The following is a 24,407-nucleotide window of genomic DNA, read 5'->3' on the forward strand; positions in this document are numbered from 1 at the left end:
GTATTATTTCTTTGCTTACTCATTTCATTAACTCTACTTGAAATGCTTCCCAGATAAGGACTAATACTGTGATTCCTTTTCTGAACCTTTCTCGTAGCTTAGTTTGAGTGGATCCTAGAAAAAAGCTTTGTTAAGGTAGTGAAATGCTGAAAAAAGACCATATAGGGATGTTATGAAATCTTCCTTACCTCAGGTATTCAAGGGCAGGTTAGACAAACATTTATCACGCTGATCTAGGTATCCTGTCCTAATGGAGGAGACTGGACTAGAAGATGTCTTGTGGTCCTTTGCAGTCCCACATGGTTGTGGTTTGACTAAAAACACAAACCCTTCTATAATACAAACCTTTTAATGCTTTGACATCTATTAGACTAGAACCTACAACTTTGAAATTTGACATTAATGGGGAGGGCTGCAGTTTTGGATAGGGACTTCAGAACATGGTGTTGAAAAGCACCCCAGGGTGACTGATCCTGCTACTGCATCAGGACTACTAATGTTAATCCAGTCAAATTTTGCCAAGCCTCCAGCAACTCCAAGCATTCAAGGAAAGGAAAAAACAGTAGGGTTCTCACCAGTGCATCTGAATCAGTAGTAGCACTGGGGAATATTTTGGGATATAATTCCCTGTTGTAAGCAGATCTCATCGTAGCCCTGCTATCTTGGGGTCTATCTCTATATTTACTAGAAGGAACATCTAAGCTTTTTTTTTTGTGTTCATTTTACCCTAATTTTTCAGCAAGTTGTTTGTGTCTGTGTGCGTGAAATATTGAAGGTGAATGATCTGGTAAAGAAATATCAATGCTTATTTTTGGGGACTATTGTTTGTTTAACTGTTTGTTGGAGCTTAAATTTTTGCACAGCTAAAAGTAACGTGTAACTTTTTGATAATGGCATACCACTTGGGAAGCTTTGGTTGTTAAGATATTTAACATTGTCAGTTTCCACTCAGTTTTTCAGAAGTTTCTCAGTGTTCGTTGTGTTTTTATTGAAGTCCGAGTTCCTGACACAGACTGATCTCTCTGGATTTTTCTCTTGAGAGAGCAGGGACTCTCCTTGGAGAAACTGAATGTCTGTTGAAGCCTTTCGAATGGCTCCTGTTAGGCTTGTGCTTCTGGGAGAAGTGTTAAACAAGATGATTGTTTAGAAATGTGCCGTAATTTTAGGAGAATACACTTCTTCAGAAGCCAGATTTTCCTTGTATTTTCCAGATACGGTATCAGATATTTAGTAGACTAAATTCCAGCTGTTTCCATGAATGATTTGCAATAAGCAGGCAGATGCAACATTTCAGAGTGTACAGTTCTGAAGTAGTTTTGACTTGGTTGCTTGTGGACATGATGTATTAGAGAGAAAGCTGAGGGCTGGTAGCAAATCCTGCTGCTATTTCCGGATTATCTGATTGCTAGATGTGATGCAAGTAGCACGTTAGACATGAACATGCAGTGTATTTAGTTGCAAGAAGCAAAATAGGAAAAGCTGTTTCAGACTGAAACTAATGTCATAGTGTGAGGAGTCAAGGGAGTAGTCCCCCTTTAAGGTTCGGAGGTAATTGAATATGGAATATATATTTTTTTTGCATTGGATACTAAACTTAGAAGCATCTTCCTTAAATTTGTCAATAGACGTGAAGCAGGCATAGTTTATGTATTCTCAGCAGTATTGAGGTGAGACAGCTAAACTTGTTTAGGTAAAGGAAAAGCATTTAATACTCAAAATAGAGGAATTATTTTAAGTGATTGAGAGTAAAACTCAAGGTAATAGAGTTTAATTATGAGCAGGGATCCTGGTTTTCTCTGATTTAAAAAAAAAAAATCCCTAATTTTTGGTCTAAAAAAACCCAACTCAAAGCCCACATTTTTCCATGATTAAAATGAAACACCATCTCTAAAATGAAACATCGTCTCTATATCTCTAGAAAGATATAGAGATGGTGTTTCATTTTAATCATGGAAAAATGTGGGCTTTGAGTTGTTGGAGGCTTTTTTAAACTGAAAACTGGGAAATTTTTTAATCGGAGAAAACCAGGATGTGAGAGAACCAGCTTGTGAGGAAAGATTAGGTCACATGTGGAGAAGCTTTATGAGAATAGAATTTGTCAGACTGGAAGTAATATAATTCTAAGTGAAGGGGGAAATGTACAAATTAAGAAAAGGCTGTTGTTACTTGTCTTTACTTATTTAATATCTCCAAATTTCCTATTCTTTCTCAGAGAGGGGTGCTAGGTTTAACAATTGCAAACTGTAATAATATTAATGTCTGTTATGATGCACAATGATACTGCTTATGATGTAATGGCATTGCTTAGTAGTGTTGAGCCCCAATTATATACAGTCAGGGAGACTTCAGTTTGTGGATCCAGCTTCCAATAAATGGGACCTGTGCTATTGAATTAGAAATCTGTATTTTTTTGGTTGTTAAATTGTTGCAAGGTGGCAAATGATACCAGATTTAAGCTTCAGTTCTAATGATTGGGGAAATTGTTTAACAATTTCCTCGCTTTCAACACTCATTTGGTGAGATTGATCTTGGATTTTATCAATTTGTTAGTTTATGTTCAGAAAGCTATATTTGGATTTGTGTGGCTTCCAATCATTTTGGCTGTCACTAACAGTGCCTTCCTTTTTTGTTTCAGTGCCAAAGATGATATTGACATCGATGCTCTTGCAGCTGAAATAGAGGGTGCAGGTGCTGCAAAGGAGCAGGAACCTCAAAAATCTAAAGGCAAAAAGAAAAAAGAAAAAAAGAAACCAGAGTTTGAGTAAATATATATATTTTTTTCTTGCATCATGTTGTTCTGTTATAAATAAACAAACAATGACTTAAATCATGTAATTTCTTTCATATTTTTAGTGAAGATGATATCCTGAAGGAGTTAGAAGAACTGTCAATAGAGACACAAGGAGGCAAAGCTGACAAAGAACCTTCTACGGTAAAGATGAAAGTGGAGGGGTGGCTGAGTGTTTAAATAGGACCTTCGGGAAGGGAACAGTTTTTGAGTAGTGGAATTTGGCTTATGAATTACTACAGCACTAAAACTATAGCAAAGTGCCTGAAGTGGGACTTACTGGTTGGTATTTAAAGAAAAATGCATTTAGTCACACTTTTTTGCATTACTTGAAAAGAAAGGGCTTAGCTTTTATGCATGTGCAGAAGTGACTTATCAAAAACTATTGTTGAAGAAATGTCCTTTATTGTGAACTGTCTTATTTTAAGCACACTTTTGCAGCATTTTTAAACTCTACCTTTGGTAAGAGGCCCTAGTTAGGATCTCTAAAGCTTAGGGTTGAAAATATTTCAGTCTTCTGGGATGAAAAATAAAACTTAGTTTAACTGTTTGCTTACTAGGCTGAGAATGACAACGAAGAAATCAGCCTCTCAAAACAAGACAAAAAAAAGAGAGGGAAGGGTAAAAAAGCCAGTTTTGACAATGACTTTGACAGTGAAGACATGGAGGATAAAGATACGAAAGCTAAAAAGACTCAGAAAACAAAAACAGAAGCACTCTCTTGCAGCGATGATGATGATTTTGAATCTTTGCTTAAGAAGGGCAAAGGAAAAATGCAAAAATCAAGTAAAAAGCAGGACCTTTCAGAAGATGAAGCTAACAGTAAGAAAAGTAAAGAGCATGCGCAGGCAGCATCCACCGGCGAGAGTGGTGACGAATCGGATGAGTTCTCCCGATCTAAAAAGGGACAAAAGAAAAACCAAAAGGCAAAGCCCAGTCCTGTTGCTGAAAGTGACGATGAGGAAGAGGAGCCTACATTCAAAGTAAAAACAATGGCTCAGAAGAAGGCAGAGAAAAAAGAGCGTGAAAAGAAAAAACGTGAGGAGGAGAAGGCCAAACAGAGAAAACAGAAGGAGAAGGAAGAAACAGAAGGTGGTAAAGAACAGACAAAACAGAAGGAAGTTCCAAAGAAAGGTGAAGAGATTTCTTCTGACACTATGACAGCTCCTGCCACAGGAGAGGCTCCTACGACAGCAGAAGGTTGGTAACTTTAAAAGAGAAGATTAGAGCAATAGTTCTCAGACTCCCTGAAGTCATGGAGCCCTTTCACACCAGCCCAGGGTTCTGCAGAACGCAGTTTGAAAACAACTAGATTAGAGTAGAAATGTGTGTTGTGGTGTTAAACTGACATAATTTCCTCGAAAAACTATCAGTTCAAACTGCTTGCAAGCAAGCCAGGAATAGAGGTGCTTGGTAGCTGTATAGCTTTCTTTTTTAAATATATGGCTCACTGTTTGCTGTTTCCTGGCTTGTAGTTGGTCCAGGTGTATGGAGAAGAAATGCCAGACGGTAAATTCCCATTGTACTTTGTTTATAGTTTTATAGTCCAAACATCATTTTTCACTTAATTGTTATTCTTAGTAATCTGTTCATGGACACACTAGATTTTGCCATTGTGATTGCAGATGTATTTCTTTTTCTGCTAGGGCTATAAATAAAAGCATGCGTCAGAAATGCTTCTCATGTTGGGGATTACATAGGTATATAGATTTTCACTTTTAAAATTGTCTTTCTGGCATTGCTGAGTTACCTGACTTTTTTTTCCTCGTGTAGCAGATGACAATGAGGGGGACAAAAAGAAAAAAGACAAGAAGAAAAAGAAGGTTGAGAAAGAAGAGAAAGAGAAGAAAAAAGGTCCCAGTAAAGCTACAGTGAAAGCAATGCAAGAAGCCTTGGCTAAGATGAAAGAAGAGGAGGAAAGGGCAAAAAGAGAAGAGGAAGAGCGTTTAAGACGACTTGAGGAGCTAGAAGCTAAACGCAAAGAGGAGGTACTGCATGTTTCTGTATCATAAGGTTGGGCTGAGGCAGAGGATCCTGCTGCAGGGGTGTGCCCTGGCTCGGTTAGATGTGGGATTAGGCCTTAATATGCATCCAGCAAAAAATCTGAAGAAGGTAGTGGGAGTCCTCCTCTTGGCCGGTTTAATAAGAGGTAAACGGGTACAGAGATTTCTTCCCCCCCCTCCCAAGTATATTGGTTCTTTCTTTTTTTTCTAGGAACGATTGGAACAAGAAAGGAAGGAAAGGAAGAAACAAAAAGAGAAAGAGAGGAAAGAGCGTTTGAAAAAGGAGGGAAAGCTTTTAACAAAATCCCAGCGTGAGGCTAGAGCCAGAGCAGAGGCTACTCTTAAACTACTCCAAGCTCAGGGTAAGTAGTCTTGCTAAACATCAGTGTGTTTACTACTTGAAGCAAATTTTGCAGATTTTTTAATCCAGAGGCAACATTGGTTCAAGCAGGGGAGGGAACCCAGACATGAAACTGCTTTATTTTTGTTGTCAAAGGTGGCAATATTCTCATTCAGATTATATTAAGAAGTGATGTCTGATATTTTCAAATGTCTTTTACATTTATTTAATGTAAAAATAAAGTTGCAAAGTAGAACTTGGTGCCAAGTTACGCTTCCTGCCTTTATGGTTTCATTGTTTCATAGTTGTTAGGGGCTGGAGGGGACCTTACAGATCGTCCGGTCTAGCCCCGCTGCATGTGGGTAGGAAAGACTACTGGGTTCAAATGATCCCAGCAAGATGATCTTAGTCTACATGTCAGTCATGACCAAAGGTAAACTCATAAGAAAGTGATCTTTCCATGGGCATCCCAAACCTAAAGGCCAGAAAAGTAGATGGCCTGTGCAGCTTACCTTGAAATTTCAGCATTTTGGGTCCATAGGCAGTAAGAGAGGGAGTGAATTCCAGAGGAAAGGGTTCTTTAAATCTAGAGAGTCAGCTTTCAATCTTTTATTGACCATGGCTGCATAAAAAAACAGAGCCCTAAATCTCCTTAAACTGAGTTTGTTGACAGACCAATTGAAAGTGCACTCCAGAATAAAGGATCTTTAGCTACAGGCCCTGATCCAGATATGAGTTGTTGGGACCAAAGGTGAACTTGGGTCAGAAAAAAATAGTCTGTGCTTAAGCACTCAGATTTTAAAGTGGAAGGGGCCTCCTTTTCCAGAAGTTAAGATTCAATTCAGGTACATACATGTTGATGATTTAAACTACACCACTCACACTTGGGTCCTTAATGGGCATTTAACCTAACTTTGTGCAGGTTTGGAGAACTTATTCTTGGTGTAACCAGGCCTTTGTTACAGCCACCTTGGTTACTAATCAACTAGGTTAGTTCTGTTTGCAGTCCTTGAGCAGTTGTACTTCCTGTTTTGCAGGTGTTGAAGTGCCATCCAAAGATTCAGTGCCAAAGAAGAGGCCAATTTATGAAGATAAGAAGAAAAAGAAGCAACAGCAGCAACAGGAAAGCAAAGAAGGTGAGGGTGTCTTCTGCAAGTGTCACATGAAAGTTAGGAGAGCATTTCATTAAGTAGGCAGTCAGCTTAGCACTTCCTTTTTATTATCTTTATTACTTATTTTTATTATTATTCTTGACCAGTGACTCTTATTATAGCTTTGCCATCTTTGTATCTTGTTCACTAAGCATGTTGGTGGTTTGTAAAGGTACATTACACAGCAAAACAAGGCTTGGTTGCTTATGCATCATGGAGGTTGCTTCACAGTTTTTGATGTAATTAAACGAACTGAGTTCTAACTTGATAGAGCAGTGGTCAGCAACCTATGGCCCACAGTCCAGTTTTGGCTCATGAAGTGACTGGATCCAGCCTGTGGCAGCTCATGAAATCTGCAATATGTTTCAGCCACAGCAGCAGCAGAGAAAGCAATTATTGCATTTAGTTTATTCTCTCTCTTGTAGCAAAGGAGCTATTCCCAGGGTCTTAGCCCTTATGTCTTTCTGCTTATTCCCCTTGCAGCATCTGCTGATGGTCAGGGCTGCAGGGCTGCAACCTGTAGTAGGGAGCTTGGTCATAAATAGCACCAGTGGCAGAAAGGTTGCCAACCCCTGTGCTAGAGAGTTGTGGATAGAACTTTAACCGGATTAAATACTGGCAATTAGGAAGCTAGAATGTTGTGCCTCAGTTCTCCTGTCCTCCTAGTGTTTAAGACCCAAGGAATTAAGATTTCTAAAGTGAAAAAGGAAATGTTTTTTTGAAAGAAGCACAAAATAGTGGAAGGTTCTTATCAGTGAATCTATAAAGATCATTAGGGTGCAGCCTCAAGTGAAGAAGTTAGTATTTACCAGTAGACTGCAAGGAAAAGATCTTCCCCTGAGGCTGTATCTTACGAGACGTGTGTGTGGTGATTGGGTTCAAAATTGTGGACTTAGATAGTGGGAGAATCTGTTCTTTGGACTTAGCCATCAACTACTCTGCACCCTGCTCTGAGAGTTATTTTCCCAAAATCGGTGCTGTATCAGCTGAAGTTGAGAATCTTGTTTTAACCGAAGTAACTGGCAGGAACTTTCCTTTTCTGTAAAAATCCAGGAAAGGTGCTGACATTCTGAAAAAACTGTATTCTGCCGCGGCAGCTAGATAGAAATATCTAATGGATTCAACATGGTTGGGCGTTTGACACGTCTGCCTTACAGTTCTCTTATGCTGCTGTTGTTTCACTGTTTTCAAAATAACAATTATCAACTAAAACTGAAAATTGTTAATTTTATGTGGCTGTTAAAAAAAATTCCTGTAGCTTAGTATTTTAAATCACAATGAGAGGTAAGTGAGTCTGTACTTTGTATGAGAGAGGTATTGGTTTGATAGTTGGCAGTTGCTTTTTTTTAGTCTACATTATGTTAGTGCCTTTGATAGGGGAAGAAAAAAAAAGATCTGGCAATTTTAGTGTTGCTCTATCTTATGCATTTCTGATGGATAAGAGCAAATGAGGGACCCTATTTTTATTTTAAGCGATTCTAATTTAATTATTTTTAGAAAGAAGTGGTTTTGGAAAAAATGACCTTTTGTTTTAATTTGATGTAGAATTCTTGTAGTTTCATCTGATGATGGTAAAAAGATGTCTCTTCTTTTTTGAAAGTAGTGTTGTTTTAATAGAATCCAACAGTAAAGTGTTGTGTCGAAGTAGGTAAAAAAAAATCCTAGCTCAGCATGGTTTATAGAGACTTATGACAATGATGTATTTTCTTTTTTGGTTTTCTTGTCATCTCAGAAACTGTGGAGGTGACTTCCCCACCTGAAGAAGTTGCAGAACCAGACATACCAGTACAAGAAGAGACACCACCTCCTGAAGAACCAGGTTAGTAGTAATAGCAATAACAAACCAAAGGAAAATACCATACTTCATAATCATTTTAAAATATTGCACTAGATGTATCAGAAACTTCTTACCTCCACCATGAATGTTGAGAGTGTGTTTTTGATCCCTTTGTTGAGGAGAATTAGATGGGCCTCATTCTGGAGCTGGCTGCTGATTGCCAAACCAGGAGCCATAGGGCTGATGAGCACATAGGACTGGAGGAGAGATTGTATCCTGACTCACCGTGTTCATTCCTCATCTCTCGCAGGAGACTGTCATGTTATCCTGTTCATAGACTTACTAAGCACTGCCTTAAAGCAGATTGTGTTCTGTCCCAGATACTCCTGGTAGAAGGCTACTTCAGAAACTTTCCACAAGCCACACTGTTCTTGGTGGCTGCTAGAATCTGATGCTGTGGTTGATGCCCCTAACCTCACACTAATTCGGTATTGATTTAGAAAGAACTTGTTTTAACAAGTGATGAGGAGTGTCTGTCCGTCTGTAACTCAGCATTATATAATAATATATGGATTAGTTTGGGAAACTAAACTGGTTGGGGTGAGTGTCTGGGCTTATTTGTTTAGTACATGGGTGTCAGAAAGCTTTACGCTGGGGGTTTTTTAATGGGAATTGGTTTAAAAAAATGCAGCTTAACTGATCCTTTCTCTGCTTCTTACAATGGTCTGAGGAGATGGCATAGTCTTCAGAGTCTTGCAAAATGTCACTGCTGTCCTTGTAAATCTACCTGAGCATAGTAGAGAATTTCTATTACGGTTTTAATTAAAACTGCAAAACCCTGAACAACTCCTTTTTGTGCAAGATATTTACTATTAATTTTATTATTTCTCAGAAAGGAGTTTTAGTCGATGCATTTGTTTGGACTCGAGACTAGCGTTGACAGTTTCAGCTCTGAGGGAGCTCAGACAAGCATTTTTTTTTCTGTTCTAGACCTAGAATATACACCAAATGATTTTTTTTAAGCTGGAAAAAAAAGTCAGTTGTCACTTTGTCCTGTGTGTGTACACGTACACATGGAAACTATCAGTTGTCTTAACCTGAGATTTCTTTCCTTTTGTATACAGTGTGGACTTTGTATTGCTTGGGACTACTTACTCATGTGTGGCATTTTTTCAGTTTTAGAAGAAAAAGAGGAAGAGGAAGTAGAAGACACTGGTTTGGATGACTGGGAAGCCATGGTCAGTGATGAAGACAGAGAAAAAGGTGGGTTTGGTTTTTTTGTTTGTTTTTTAGATTGAATGAAGGTCTGATAATTTTGCATTGGGAATAGCTAAAAGATGCATTTAATGCAAGCTAACTTCTTATGGCTCTGAGATTCAGCTATCTTTAGAAAACTATATTTTTTGAGATACGAAGAGGGTGAAAAATTAAGTCTGGCATGTGGGTATAAGTGTAGGGGTGAAACAATTACAGAAATTGTTGAAAAGTTTGTTTTCTTTATAAAAGGGTGTATGTGCATGCATATGCCTCCTGTGTTTGGCATTTTGGAGGGGAGAGAGTAAGCCATTATAAGAAAAACATCTCAACTGTTTACCCTTTAACAGAAGTCTGCTGCTGGCTATCTAGGTTCCACTATTTAGGAACAGTTTTTTTTTTATTCAAGTTGTCATCAACTAAAACCTTTTTAAGCAAGTTTTCAAGTACACCTTACTCTACACCATGCTGGATATTAGTTTCTCACAAGGACAGATGCCTGGAGGACTTCGAACAGAGTTTTTTTTGTCAGTAGTGAATCTCCTCTGCAGATTTTACATTTTGTGTTCACCCCTCCCCCTTATCCACAAGTTCTGTATGGAAAAAGGACTCTGTCTCCAGGGGAAGGGACTTAAAACTCATACCCTTATAGCCTGAGGGCAACAGACTTTGGTTCACTTGAAAGGATTTCAAAAGCTGGGGGAAGTACTGCTCTGCGGTGTGTAGCAGCAGCTGTCAAACTCTGCTACATGCACAGAATCTATAGCAATGTATGCAAGCTAAACTGTCCTGACTTTTACCCTGTAAGAAGCACTCATAGATTCATAGATGTTAGGGTCGGAAGGAACCTCAATAGATCATCGAGTCCGACCCCCTGCATAGGCATAAAGTTGCAGTGATTTTTTTTTTTTTTTTTTGCTATGTTTGTATCAGTACCAGCTCATGCACACATAAGGGTTAGTGTAACAGTCCAGAACAGCAGTAGCTCCCCACTTCACTTTTGAAAGTGATACAAGTGAAGGTTTGCTCTCAGATGTCATACACCAGTGTCCCTAGAATGCATTTGCTTCACTCAGCAGTTTTTAAACTCTCTCTCAATTTATTTCAATTCTTACTGCTGTTGATCTATTCTTTTCATTTGGGTAACCAGAGTTAGTCTGTGCAGCGTTTTTAACATTGTAATCCCATCTTAATCATTGTTTATGGGTTTTTTGGAAGATACGAACTTGGTAAGGTGCTTTTTACTTTAGATTTTTATTTCTTTGCTTGCCAGAAAGCAAACCTGTCCACATAGAAGTCAAGGAATCTAATGACTTGCAAGAGGAGGACGAGGAGGAGGAGGAGGAGGAGGATGATGATGATGAGGAAGACAGTGAAGAATCTGAAGAGGGAGAAAGCGAGGGGAGTGATGATGAAGATGAAAAGACTTCAGATGAGAGAGAAACAGAGTCTCGAGCTATTGGGAAACAAGCTGTAGAGAAAAAGCGGGGTAAAGAAATAAGCTCTGATTCTGAATGTGATTCTGATGATGATCGATCTAAGGAGGAGAGGGCCTATGACAACGCTAAACGGAGAATCGAGGTACTCAGACGCAGTTTTGTCATGAAAACCTCATTGTGTTGTGCAGGATGTGGTGGGTTTTGGTCAGTGGAAAGCATCTCAAGTACACTTGTCTAAAAAAAGTATACCTCTTGTCACTGCTAATAGCGCATGTTTCATGGTTATCTGCAGTGAGCTTATTTGTGCTCTACAGATGTTATTTACTTAAAGGTTTTTCAGTGTTACATTAGACAGAAGCTGTTCAGAAAAAAGACCTAAATCCATAGGGCAGGGCTTGGATGATTTGAGTGCAGTGAGAATAGTTTCCTTCTATACTTTGCTTGAAGACAAATGATAGAAAGTAGGGCTGGAAGGAACATCGGGGGGGGGGGCCCTGCTCAAATGCAGTCCCTTGCTGAAGGCAGGATCATCCCTATCAAATGTTCCAGACAAGTGTTCGTCTAACCTGCTGTTTTAAAACTTCCAAGCATAGAGATTCTTCATCATCTTTAGGTAGTTTGTTCCAATATTTAACCACCCGCATAGTTAGAAAGGTCTTCCTAATATCCAAATTTTGAATTTCCTTTGTTGCAATTTATGACCACTGCTCCTTGTCTTGGCCTGGCCTCTATGGCCATAGAGAAGAGTCTCATCTTTTTTGTATCCACTCTTCAGATATTAGCAGACTCATTGAATCCCCCCCTCTTCTTCTCCCTTTACCCCCTCCAAATCTTCTCTTTTTCCAGACTCAGTAATTCCAGTTTTTCCAGCTTTTCTAATAAGTCATGTTTCCTAGATATCTGACTTATGCACTTCCCTGAGCTCTAATCGACATCTTTCTGAAAGTGTGGCTCTCCCAAACTAGTGGAATAGAAGTGTGTGTTGTATTGCCACTGCTGGTTTCATTTTCCATTATAAAGTTTTTAAGGATTTTAATGAAGCATTTTTTTACTCCCCCCCCCCCCCCCCCCCCCCCCCCCCAAATCTTGCAGTTACACATACTTTGTATTTAATTCCTTCCTTCTCCTCCATTATTTTAAGTATTATAACTTGACCTCGTTGTTGGGATCAATAGTTCCTCTACTAGTTTAAAGCCTGGAATGTATGCAAATAAGCAATAAATTGTGGTTTCTTCACTAAACAAGATCCATGGTTGGGCAGATTTAATAACTTATCTTACTAGTAATTCTTACATAAAATTGTTGTTTTTAAAACTTAGGTGGAAATGGTACAGAGCAGGGGTTGGTAAACTGCAGTCCAGATCTGGCCCATGGAGCTGTTTGATCTGGCCAGTGGACATGAGGCATCTGGTATTTGGCAGCAGGGGACTTTAGCAGTGGTTGCTTTCCCTATGCTGTCATGGGGGCAAAGTGACGGTAGCAGTGGCTGGGTCCTAGCACTTGCTTGTCTCTGACCCAGATTGGATAAGTCTGGCCTACATCCTTATTAGACCTATTAAGAAGCCAGCTGATTGAGATTGTGTGAATAGCTAATTGGAGTTGGGTATGCAAAGTGCTATCCAATTTGGATTTCTATATGCTCTCAAAGGATTTATTGCTTTGATGCAAATACATTAGTTCTTAGGACTTGAAATATCCTTGAGGCAACTTAGCTCAACAATTATTAAGCCCACTTGGAGAAGGTGTGAAAGTTTTGTATCTTACAATTAGAAAAATGTTGGGCTATAAAAAAATAAAAAAATAAAAAGTGGGATTGTAGTAAGGGCTGCATGTTTCTTTCTCAAACTATAGAGAGAGATTGCAGAAACCTTGCCAGCTTTTTCTTAAGAAGATGCTGAAAATGTTGACTAACTCTCCCCATTTTTTGTAATGTTTTCTTATAGCTTTGAACTTACCATATTTTATTCTTGTACTAGAAACGACGTGCTGAAAACAGCAAAAATGTAAACACTGAAAAGCTAAGAGCACCTGTTATCTGTGTACTTGGACATGTAGACACAGGAAAGACCAAAATTTTAGATAAGGTAAGATGAAGAACATGATGATCCTTGCACATCTTTATTGTCAGATATTTGGTAATGGTTGATTTGTGAGTGTGTATGGATGAAACAATTATATCGCTTTAAAAGGTTGAAGTAGACTTGCAATATGTTAGCTGAGTCTGTAGTAACCATTTTGTCTGCTCTAGCCTGTAGTAAATGGATGCTAAACTGCAATAATTTACTGCTTGTTTCATTCTGGGTAAATTTATTGTGAGTTAGCTTTACTTTCTGCAGGGTAGGAGTGGATGAACAGACAACAGTGACAGATGATTAGGTGATGTGCCATCTAGAAGAGTTAAGTCACTACAACCCCTTTTAAAAGTGATATAATTATTTCATCTATCCACAGGCTGTGAAAAATACAACCTGTCTGCTGCTGCTTACAGTCCTATAATGTTGGAACTTTTGCCATGCAGAATAAACTAGTTGAAGTAATTTATATTTTTTAAAAGATGGTTTAAGGAACCTTCCGTATGCAAATTTTATATTTTTTGTTCTTCATGTACATTCAACACTTCTGTTTTTGTTTTATATAGCTTCGTCATACTCATGTACAAGACAGTGAAGCAGGTGGTATCACTCAGCAGATAGGGGCAACTAATGTTCCCCTTGAAGCCATTAATGAACAATCAAAGATGGTGAAAAATGTAAGTAATAGCACTTCAAAGATTGTAAATTGCTTTTTAACCTGTAGGATCCCAGTTTGGTTACTTATTAGACAAAAGCAGAAAAATGTCTTCAGTTATCTGGGTTGAATTTAAGTGGATTTTTGTCTTTAAATACAAAAACCCCAAAGATTTTCTCATATTTCTGAATTGGTTAAACAACATTATATCATGAATTTCATCTAGTGTCTCTTCAGAAAATCCTCTAACTGCCACCTGCCCCATTTTAGAAAGTACACTTGTAAATGCAAACATCAGTTTGCTTTCATTTGTCAATTTTCTGCATTGACATTTGGTTAGAAATTGGGACTGCTTTAAACCTGAAGTAGCCTCTAAGTGTATTTAATAAAATACTTAATTAAAGAACTATAAAATGACCCTACAGTTTTTTACTAAATCATTTTCTTAACGGGGTGTAAATGGTTACTGCTTATAAATCCATAACAATAGAAGACCATTGCTTATAGTTTGAAAGCTAGTGTAGGATACAGTATCTAAAACTATGGTTTTGGAGGTGTTTACTGTGGAGTAGACTGATTAGCTGCACAGTAAACGTGTGTCTACATGTGCGGCCCTATTAAGTCACAGTAGACTAATTAACTCCGCAGCAGGGTAGTGCTTATAAATACAAGTACTACCCTGCTGTGCCGTTATTTACTGTGCAGCAGTGCATGTATAGACACTGACCCAGGTACAAATTGTGCCCGGTATTCCCAGCCAGCAGGGAGCTACACTCCTGCCTGCTGCTGAGCAGTGTAGAGCTGCAGGAGCCTCATGGCCCAGCCAGCTCCTCCAACACAGCCACCCACTGCCTGGGCATGACCTCCCTGGGTCCCTACCTACTTGGGGGCTACCCTCTGGACCCTGGGCCACGCTGCTGTTGCCAGCTGGACCCTGGGGCTGGCATCCAGGCAGCTGTGGCCGGAGCCTGGAGCTTCTGGCTGCTACAGGGAGGCAGAGCAGGACAGGAGCAGCCCTAGCCTAAACTGCTCCTCCCCTTTTCATTTTGCTGCTGTCCCAGGCTCATGTGTAGATACTATTCCTGGGAATAGCATACTACAGAGCAAATTGCTTTGCAGTTTATTCATGTGCATTAATTGCACGTGTATACATGCTGTCTATTAATTAAGAATTCTGGTGTCATTTTATTTAACTGCTCAACCACCCTATTTGTTTTTTTTCTGATACAAAAAGCGCTTCTCCAGTACATGTAGTCGGTATGGAGAGCAGCTGTGAGCTGTTACTGAAATCTCAAACAGCAAATTAAAACAGTTCTAATAATTTAGTATAATACATGTCCCTTGACAGTTTGTTTAATCTATTGGGACTTAATTTCTCAGATGCAGGTAGTACAAGATAGTTGTGATGACAAGAAACATTACTAAACTGTTTCGTTTTAGTTGAGTTTTTTGCAATAGGTATGTAATATCATAAGTGCAACCAGTCAGCCTTTTAGGTCTTCAGAGGATGTGCCATATGAAATTGATTTTTTTGGAGGTCTTCATTTAAGTGTTTGTCACTTAACAGCTTTGCTTTTATCATGACATCCTAGCATTTTATCATGACATGTTAGCATACTTAATCTGTTAAGAGGGACCAGGACCCTAACTCTAAAATATCTAATTGGATATTCCAAGTTAATTAAGGTTGGTGAGGCTGTAAATTGTTACATTTATGTTCTTGTATAACTTTTTTCAAGATGGCTAATAAATGAAAATGTTAGTTTGACAGAGATACCGTAAGGATTCCTGGAATGCTGATAATTGATACTCCTGGACATGAGTCTTTCAGGTAACCTTCTCATTATAACAAGGAAATTTCCTTCATAACTGATCATGTGACTATCAGTGTTTACGTAGGTTCCTAGCTGAGTAAGAGGCTTTAGAGAAAATCTGCTTACTACAGTACCCATTACCATTAATAAAAAAAAAAAAAAAAAAAAGAGGTGCACCAATGCATCAGTCTGATATTGGATCGGCACCAATATAAAGAAAATTGACTGTCAGAAATTGGCCTGATGTGGCCGATAATTTGGCTTATATATGCCTGCGTACGCGTGTTGTCACAGTGCAGTGCTGCACGCAGGCAATGAGGAGCACAGCCCGGCAACTTGGAGAACTGCATGCAGCTTGTAAGTCTGGTGTGGTAGAAGGGGAGGGGGAGGGAAAGGGTGTGGGGGGTACATCAAGGATTCCCACGTTGAGGGAGGGAGTGGGGCTGAGGCAGGCACCATCCAGCTGGGGCAGGGCAGGGCGTGGGATGGAGCCATGGCTCATCCGGGAAGCACGGGGATGGCGGGGGGTGCCCCTGGATCTTTGTGGGGCAGGGTGGGCTGCTGCTTGGGCTGGGCTGCTGCTTGGCTGGGGCTGTGCCAGGCTCTTCCTGGTGGGGGGGGTTGGGTCAGGGCTGTGCTTGGGGTGGGCAGAGGCAGCAGCACTGGCGGGGGAGCACCTACGGTGAAATTTGGGGCAGCTGCAGCTCCCCTCCCAGTGCTGTTGCCTGCCCCGAGTGCAGCCGTGCAGCCAAGCCCAGCCCCCCACCAGGAAGAGTCTGGTGCAACCTCAGGTGCAGCTCACCCTGCTCTGCCTCACCTTGCACAGATCCAGGGGTACATGCCCCCCCCATGCCCTTCCAGGGTACACGCAGTGGCTGGAGCCATCCCCCTCCCTGCACCCCCCAGATGAGAATGGCTCTGTCCCATGCCCCAACCCACCCCAGCTGGGCAGCGCCTGCCCCAGCCCCACTCCCTCCCTCACAGCGGGGGCACTTGTCTGCCCCACCATGCCCATTCCTTCCACCACTCCCCTTCCACCACAACAGACTTACAGCTGTGTCCAACTGGTGTTGGAAATTGGATCTGTATTGGCTGATATGCCTCCTTAAAAATTGGCTATTTATATCAGCCCTCAAAATCTCTATTGGTGCACACCTAAAAAATAAATAAATAAATAAATAAATCATTTTATACTTGTTAAGAGAATATGTGAGTGGATTTGTATGTTCTGCTGTTTTGTATATCTGGTAGACTCGTGATAGATTATGCATCCTTCCTGTATTTGGGTCAAGTTGAGTCACAAACATCTTAAAGAATGGTGTAAAAGTAATTGTTATCTTTTAATAGTGAGTCTAGAAGGCTTAGATGAGAGAAAGCATTGTAGATCTGAGATATATTTTAAGTGCTCTGGTAAAAAGTCTCTTACCATAGTTTCTCCATAGTTGGTGACCTGAATTGTAGCTTCCTAGGGTGTGTATATACAAACCTCATTACAAAGTAATATGACCTGGATTTTACTCTATGGTGATGCAACCAGTTTTTCCAAGCTAGTTACCTGTAATACGCAGTGGTACAGTATTTGGTTACTACCAGGCCAGAAAACATTAAGCAAACAATGTTCTGCTTCAATTTTATCTTGAGTATGGACTTGGACCGGTCTTCATCGGGGTAATTTTACTTGGAACAGAATGACCCATTCTACTAAGAGACATGATATACAGTCTGCTCTATTTTTATGCCGGAGTAAACTTCTCCTCTTTACACTCTTAGAAAACCCAAAATAGTCTGAAAGTTGTATGTAGTGAAAACAAACTTAGAAGGGTTCAGATGTGGTCTTTTAAAGGCCTTTAATGGCATGCTGTAAGCCATTACTGTTCAGTTTAATGCTTCTAAAATGTTTTACATGTTGACAAAGGCATTTAATGAATCCCTAAACAAAGAAGAAATGAATTGAGTGGCTTAATGCGCCAGTTGTAGGATGTCCAGTTATAGAACCCAAATTAATTTTAACTCAACATTTTTATGGTACGCTTGCATTGCTAACAGGCTCTTTGTCTTCATAACCATACTTCTTCCTGCTCTAAAAGTTAAAGAAAACACTAGACTCAACACACACATTTCAGTAAAACACCCAACTTGGTTTACAGGCTCAGCCACAATAGTCCAGCATTGACATTGACATGTGCTTTTGTTATGCACCCATCGTGCTAAAGGGTTGCTAAAGCTTAATCAACCCACAGTGAACATGGAATATGCCTCATACCATTCAACTTAACTAAAATCTAACTTTTATTAACACATTAAGTGTATTAATAGTTTCTACATAAGGAGAGAGAAAAACACTTAGTTCAGTGGTCTCACCCAATCCCAGATATTATTCCACTTCACAGAAAAGGTCAGTTCCTGAAAATAGAGGGTGGTAACTTCTGCTGGTAATGGTTGTTTTTCAGTCCAGATGTTGTTGGACAACAACATACACCCAACTTCCTTGTTGTCCCTCTCTTATCCTTTTTCTTTATTTTTACTCTTCTGACTCTTCGTTTCCAGGTATCATTGACTGGTTTCCCTGTGATAATCATACTGTTCATGTTTTTATCCTGGCAGCATATTCCTTTATTTCAACAAACCTATCACATGTACACACTTTAATTTGGTCTTTTACCAGTTTCTTACTTTGGGCATGCCCCGGACTCCTAATTTGATCTGTCCATCAAAACTAGAAATTCCAAGGGCTCTGCAGTTGGGCACTGTCCAGTTGGTCCCCTCTTATCACCCTTTAGTAACATATCCAATCATTCATCCCTCTGATTCAGTCAGTTAGTGTCAGGTTCAATTAATTTGAGCTAGTAAGAGGCCTACATTATACATGCTTATGTTAATAATGTTAAAACATAAGCTGCCTTTCTTGCATTGATAAGAAAGGAAAAAAGCAATGTGAGAGTGAACTCAAGGCTAGGGCTGACCATGTGAATATCAAAAGCAGAAAGAGAAAAAGTTAATAAAATGAAAGTTCAAACAATACTGTAATTCACCACTCAAGCCGGTGCAACTAAAGCTAAATGTGACAAGCTACCTTAAGACTTTGCTGTCATCTCAGTAACCTGAAGACCAAGTTAGAAGATGTGATAGTAAGTCATGTATTATAGTATATAGTTCTGAAGGTTTGATTGCAGCATTGTATCTCTTGCTGCTTGCTCTCTGTCTATAAGTTTTCTCAAAGTCATTCTTTTGTTAATTAAATACAATATATTTTGCAAATGATCCTTTACTGATGTTATGGGGCTGGTATGCTGCTCACCAAAGCTGCCTAGTCCTGAGGAAGAGTCACCTTTTTAATAATCAAGAAATTGCCATTTTCCTCTCTCTTGTTGTTGAGCATACTTGAATTGACCCTATAAAAGATGCATCTCTGCACTGAGTGCCGCATGAATGAGAGAGTCTCTTTTGTTACTACAGCAATCTAAGAAATCGAGGAAGCTCACTTTGTGATATTGCTATTCTTGTGGTTGACATCATGCATGGTTTGGAGCCACAGACAATTGAGTCTATAAACTTGCTGAAATCGAAGAAATGCCCTTTTATAGTAGCTCTCAACAAGGTAAGGAGACCTCTCAAAAATCTGTACAGAATACTGAATGTCAGATAGTAGGAGAGCCAAGAGTGGTCTTTTTTTTGTGATATCTTTTTATTGAACCAACTTGCGTAGTTGGGTATTTAACCAGCTTTTGAGCCTAAAGCGCTCTTCTTCAGGCCTCTGCCTCTTTCTTTCGCAAAGCTGAAGGAAAGCTGGTTTAACATCTCTTCCCAGCTATACAGTTGGTCCAGCAAAAGATCAGAAAATCTGTGTGTCTTACATTTCCTGGACCATCGTGGCAAGAACACTGTGACCCTACTAAATGCTTAGCATGCTGTTTTGTTTGTAAATGTGAATTCTGTTTTTAAATGTAATCATCAGCCAGAACAGACATCCTCTTCTCAAAAGTGAAGAAGTGTTTTTTAGTTCCTTTTCTGTTTAACTTTTTTTTTAATAAACTAAACTGAGAAAAAACTACATGGTCCTTGCAGAGCAGTTTAAGTACTCCATAATGATCTTGGTGTTCTTCATCCCATGCAAATGTAATGTGGGCCCAGTAATGAAACCTGTTCTTTATGGTCAGTCTGCAGTTGTTCAGATGAACTTATTGGGTACTACTTTGTTCCCTTAAATTAGGAGTACAAATCTGCTCCATCCTTAGAAGATCCACTTCAGTAAAAGTTGACTCTTATTTTGTTAGGTGGAAATATCATAATTGTGGATTTTTTAGTGAACACAAGTACATTTTTAAGGACTCTTTCCAGGTACTGTTGTATTCGTTGACAGTAGTATAGAGAAGTTTACGTACTAGCTTTTGTCTCTGGTTGATTACCTGGTAAGTGTTTTCAGGAAAGGTGACAGGCATTTTGGTTTCTCATGAAAGAGAACCCCCCTCTCCTTCTGCACACAGATACACAGTACAAGTTGCAGTGAAGTATTTGTGTAGACAGAAAAGCTAAGGTAGTAAAGAAACATGTTAAACGTGTTGCATACATCTTGAAATGGCTTTTATAAACTGTATTAAGGAACCTATTTTTAGATAACTTTACCAGGCTTTACATGACAGACTTGTAGCCTTACTTTATAAAACAGATATTGGTGTGTAAGGTACAAAAATTGCACTGCGTACTCAAATTACAGTGATAGAGCTGAAACCCATTGCAAGCTTACTGAAAGTCACTTGTCATCTGCATATGATTGTCTGGATATTGCATGATCTGACGCAATATGCGAGTGTTTAAAAAAATAATAAAGATGAGTTACAGTGAAAAAATCATGCGTTAACTGAGTTATTGAGATGCACACACCCATAATTAAGTCATAATTTAGCTTGTGAGCACTAGGGAAGGAAGTGTGTTAAGTTGGGATTTGAATTAAATGAGAGTAGAGCCTTGGACTGAAATGAACCTGTTTAAAAACTTGTGTGGTGGGGAGGTTTTTTTTTATTTAATTTATTTACAGTGTTTGTTTTGAATGCACTTCCTCTATCAACAATTTTCAAGTTGCATCAGGTGGTATTGGTGTGATTTTTTTTTTTGCTGTGCTGCACAAAAAGCACCCCAACCTTGCCAACAACTTCTAGAATGCCTTAATAAGCACAGTTAAATCTCCTCCTTTTAATTGAGCATATGCACTTAGAGCATTTTTTGTAATGAAAGTGGGACTTTTGTATTCCAAAAGAAAGTAAGTGGGAACCTTAAAGGCTAAAGGTTCATCCTGTTGGCGTGGGGATATTGATTTGATTACTTGTGTTGCATCAAATTTGCCTTTCAAGTACAAAAACTTTGTGCAGATAAACAAAAAGACTTGATTTTTTTTCTGTTTTTTAAAGCAAACTAATAGTAGTATTGTTTCCACACAATATTCTCCAGCATTGCTTGCTTCATAGGTTGCAATCCTGGTTAGGTCTGTTTTGAAGACTTCTGTTGTTTTTCAGTGACAAGTTACCATTAAAATGAATTCTGTGATGCTTAATACTGAGGAATACCTGAGGTATTTCTTGCAATTTTTGACAAATTTTGCCTTGAGTAAATAACATGCGACTCCTGTAGGTATAATCTCAAGAAAACACTTCTTTCTGCTGAGATGGCATAACTGCTAATACTGTATTTTCAAGATTGATAGGTTATATGACTGGAAAAAAAGCCCTGATACTGATGTAGCAGTCACTTTGAAGAAGCAGAAAAAGAACACGCGAGATGAATTTGAAGAACGTGCAAAAGCAATCATAGTGGAATTTGCAAAACAGGTAGGCCTTCGTTCTTTTAACAAGTAAAAATGCATGTGGGAAGCTGGATTTGCAAAGCAGGCAAGAGAGCCCTCATATTACGGAGAAATGTCTATTGTATGCTTTCTGACACTTACCCAGTGTTAACTTTATTTAAATTACCTATGCTTTCTACATTCACTTCCTTACTTTGATTAGAGACAGCTTTTTCTATCCCTCCCCGCCCCAATTGCAACCCTGAGATACTTTGATGCGAAGAAGTAGCTAATAGCTGCAGAGTCCATGGGGTTAAGAAAAAAACCCAGATGTTTTCTACACCTGTTCTCTCCTTCATTCAAATTCCCTGAGAGATTCTTCTGTCTCTCTCCTCTTTCTCTCTTGTCAGTGTGATAAATACTATTAGGTTATCTCCTGAAGACTCACTGTGGTGCTCTTAAAAGCTACCTGTAAGTTTAAAATGTAGAAATTTACTTTTATAGCATTTTCCTTGTACCTTGAAGCCTTTGTCACTCTCTTGTATACTTTACAGCCTGACAGTTGAAGCTGCATGTTTAAAATATTAATAAAATGTGGCTTTTTTTTAATACTGATTTTTTTTTTTTTTTTTAAGGAAAACCTGACAGACAAGAGCTGACCGGGACCAAATGGCTCCATAACTTTTGCTCTGATCATGTTTTCTTCCTTGTTTTAGGGCTTGAATGCTGCCTTGTTTTATGAGAATAAGGATCCCCGCACTTTTGTTTCTCTGGTACCTACCTCTGCTCACACTGGAGATGGCATGGGCAGTCTGATAGTCCTTCTTGTTGAATTGACACAAACTATGCTAACCAAGCGACTGGCACAATGTGAAGAGCTGAGGGCTCAGGTTATGGAGGTAATTCAGAACCACGCTCCAAATACTTGTCTAGCACTTATTTTTTTTCATCTGGGATGGTGAATTTGACTTTTTTTTTCTCTCTCTCTCTCTCTCATTTCGCAGGTTAAAGCACTTCCAGGTATGGGTACTACCATAGATGTAATTTTGATTAACGGACGTCTGAAGGAAGGAGATACCATTATTGTCCCTGGAGTGGAAGGTCCTATAGTAACTCAGATTAGAGGTCTTCTGCTACCTCCTCCTATGAAAGAATTGCGAGTTAAGGTAGGAGAGCAGAATGTCACGGTGACCTTCAGTGAATCAAAAAGGGGAGGAAACAAACAGAAGAAGTTGCAGATTACAGTGCACCTGTGCTCATTTTCTCTCAACTGTGACGGTGGTTCAGGACCAGGATCAAGTTACCACGCTGACGAGGATTAAAACATCCTTGCCAGTTGTCAGGGTTCAAGCCTGTGTTGACAATTGATCTTATTTCATGGATGAGAACTTTGGGTGGGTGGAAGGGGATGGGATTTGGGTTAACATGAAACAAACACTATAGAAAGTCTGAGTCATTCACTTGTAGGCTGACATTACTGAAGCAAAGACTTAACTGGTGCCAGATATCCTGAAGAGGTTCAAGAAACCCCAGAAATCTGCAACCTGCTTCTTGCTTTGCACAGGGTTGGAAATTAAGCTATTCTAACCTTGTTACAGTTGAACCTTAAAGTTGTGTATCAAGCCATTAATCTTGAATCTTGTCTTCTGGGTCCTAGAGAAAAATAAGAGTTGTTTGGTTGGGGTTTTTTGTGATCATGCTTAAAATAGAGAGGGTGAGATTCTGCCCTGGGATTCTTTTGGGCTGTAGAAGAAACATACTAATAAACAGTAGCCACATGAAATCTTAACTGAGGTGGGTTTTTTTCTGTTCTGGGTTTTTTTTCTCTTCAGAACCAGTATGAAAAACATAAAGAGGTGGTTGCAGCCCAGGGGGTAAAGATCCTTGGGAAGGACTTGGAGAAGACGTTGGCTGGTTTGCCATTGCTTGTGGCTTACAAAGAGGATGAAATTCCTGTTCTCAAAGTAAGTTACTGCTGCACTTGCATGACTTCAGTCAGGTCTGTCATTAGAGGTCAAGTAACACTGGCAATAGTGTTACTTGACCTATAATAGAGGTCAAGTAATGACCTCTTTTATTGGTAGAGATATTGGTAGAGATATCTCTATTATTATTATTATTATTATTATTATTATTATTATTATTATTGGTAGAGATATCTCTATTGCTCCTTGCTCTATTGAAGTGTTGCGAGTTTGGCACAACTGGTCCAATAGAGATTCTTCTGGCTGTCCTGGGGGGGGATACCCTCATAACAATGATCATTGATGTGAGGTGTAGTGACAGAGCTTAGGGCTTTTCAGCTCTCAAAATGGGCATGTGGTTTTGGGTACTGCACTGACATGTGCAGTGTAAGTTCATGCACAGAGAAGGTCTGTGGTTTGGGAAGCTCTAGTACAGGGTTGGGGAACGTCTGGCCTGCGGGCTGGATGCAGTCAGCCAGGGGACTCCATTTCCAAGCCACCCCTGCCCATATGGCTTGTGCCAGTCTCCATGGAGACCCTGGCCTCAGCCACTCTGGCAGAGCAGCGCAGGGGGCTGCTCTGGAGCCAGGGCAGAGCTGTGATCTGTAGCCTGCATGCTCTGGGCAGGGGGTCGTGGCTCTGCCCCTGCTCCAGGCAGGCTATCATTGCTGCAAGGAGCCGGGGCAGAGCCACTATCCCCTGTGTGCATGCGCCTGCCTGGAGCATGCAGGCTACAGATTGTGGCTCTGCCCTGGCTCTGGAGAAAGCTGCCCACCACCCCCCCTCCTGCAAGATACCAGGAGCTCCGGAGCAGCCCTCCAGTGTGGCTGAGGCGCTGGGGTCTCCATGGAGACCGGCACAAGCCATGCAGGCAGGGGCAGCTTGGAAATGGAGTCCCGGGCTGACCGTATCCGGCTGGCAGCCTGGGGGTTCCCCATCCCTGCTCTAGTAGCATGCTAAGATCGCTAACACATGCTTTTCTTTTTAAAGGATGAATTAATACATGAACTGAAGCAAACATTAAATGCTATCAAGTTAGAAGAGAAAGGAGTTTATGTCCAGGCCTCTACTTTGGGTTCTTTGGAAGCATTACTTGAATTCCTTAAAACATCAGAAGTGCCAGTAAGTACTTTGTGTCCCATTTGACATTATTATTCTGTTTTGTCATGACTGCATAAGCTAACTGAAGAGAACAGGATTAGTCATTGATTGCTTTTTCCTCAACAGTATGCTGGAATTAATATAGGTCCTGTCCACAAAAAGGATGTAATGAAGGCATCAGTTATGTTGGAGCATGATCCCCAGTAAGTAATTGTTGTTCACATGGCAAGACAATGTATTGAAGAAACTAAAAAGGTTCCTTCCTTCCCAGCT

General features: G+C 39.9%; 1 protein-coding gene across 3 annotated transcripts in view; it reads left to right on the forward strand.

Annotated features, from left to right (window-relative positions):
• Positions 1–24,407, forward strand: part of EIF5B (eukaryotic translation initiation factor 5B) — a 42,423-nt gene that overhangs the window by 14,165 nt on the left and 3,851 nt on the right. Inside the window, exons 2-20 of one of the 3 annotated variants that reach the window (XM_006277681.4) lie at positions 2,636–2,761; positions 2,854–2,932; positions 3,349–3,988; positions 4,562–4,776; positions 5,003–5,153; positions 6,169–6,267; positions 8,015–8,101; positions 9,236–9,322; positions 10,587–10,894; positions 12,729–12,836; positions 13,391–13,501; positions 15,243–15,310; positions 18,750–18,891; positions 20,984–21,115; positions 21,786–21,968; positions 22,074–22,235; positions 22,902–23,033; positions 24,024–24,155; positions 24,261–24,337. In XM_006277681.4, the coding sequence (XP_006277743.1) occupies positions 2,636–2,761; positions 2,854–2,932; positions 3,349–3,988; positions 4,562–4,776; positions 5,003–5,153; positions 6,169–6,267; positions 8,015–8,101; positions 9,236–9,322; positions 10,587–10,894; positions 12,729–12,836; positions 13,391–13,501; positions 15,243–15,310; positions 18,750–18,891; positions 20,984–21,115; positions 21,786–21,968; positions 22,074–22,235; positions 22,902–23,033; positions 24,024–24,155; positions 24,261–24,337 (3,039 nt within the window). The remainder of the gene's footprint in view (positions 1–2,635; positions 2,762–2,853; positions 2,933–3,348; positions 3,989–4,561; positions 4,777–5,002; positions 5,154–6,168; positions 6,268–8,014; positions 8,102–9,235; positions 9,323–10,586; positions 10,895–12,728; positions 12,837–13,390; positions 13,502–15,242; positions 15,311–18,749; positions 18,892–20,983; positions 21,116–21,785; positions 21,969–22,073; positions 22,236–22,901; positions 23,034–24,023; positions 24,156–24,260; positions 24,338–24,407) is intronic. The other 2 variants (XM_006277682.4, XM_019485076.2) reach the window with 2 other exon arrangements.

This window comes from Alligator mississippiensis, chromosome 1, assembly GCF_030867095.1.
Source record: "Alligator mississippiensis isolate rAllMis1 chromosome 1, rAllMis1, whole genome shotgun sequence".
In the NCBI taxonomy this organism is placed as follows: domain Eukaryota; kingdom Metazoa; phylum Chordata; order Crocodylia; family Alligatoridae; genus Alligator; species Alligator mississippiensis.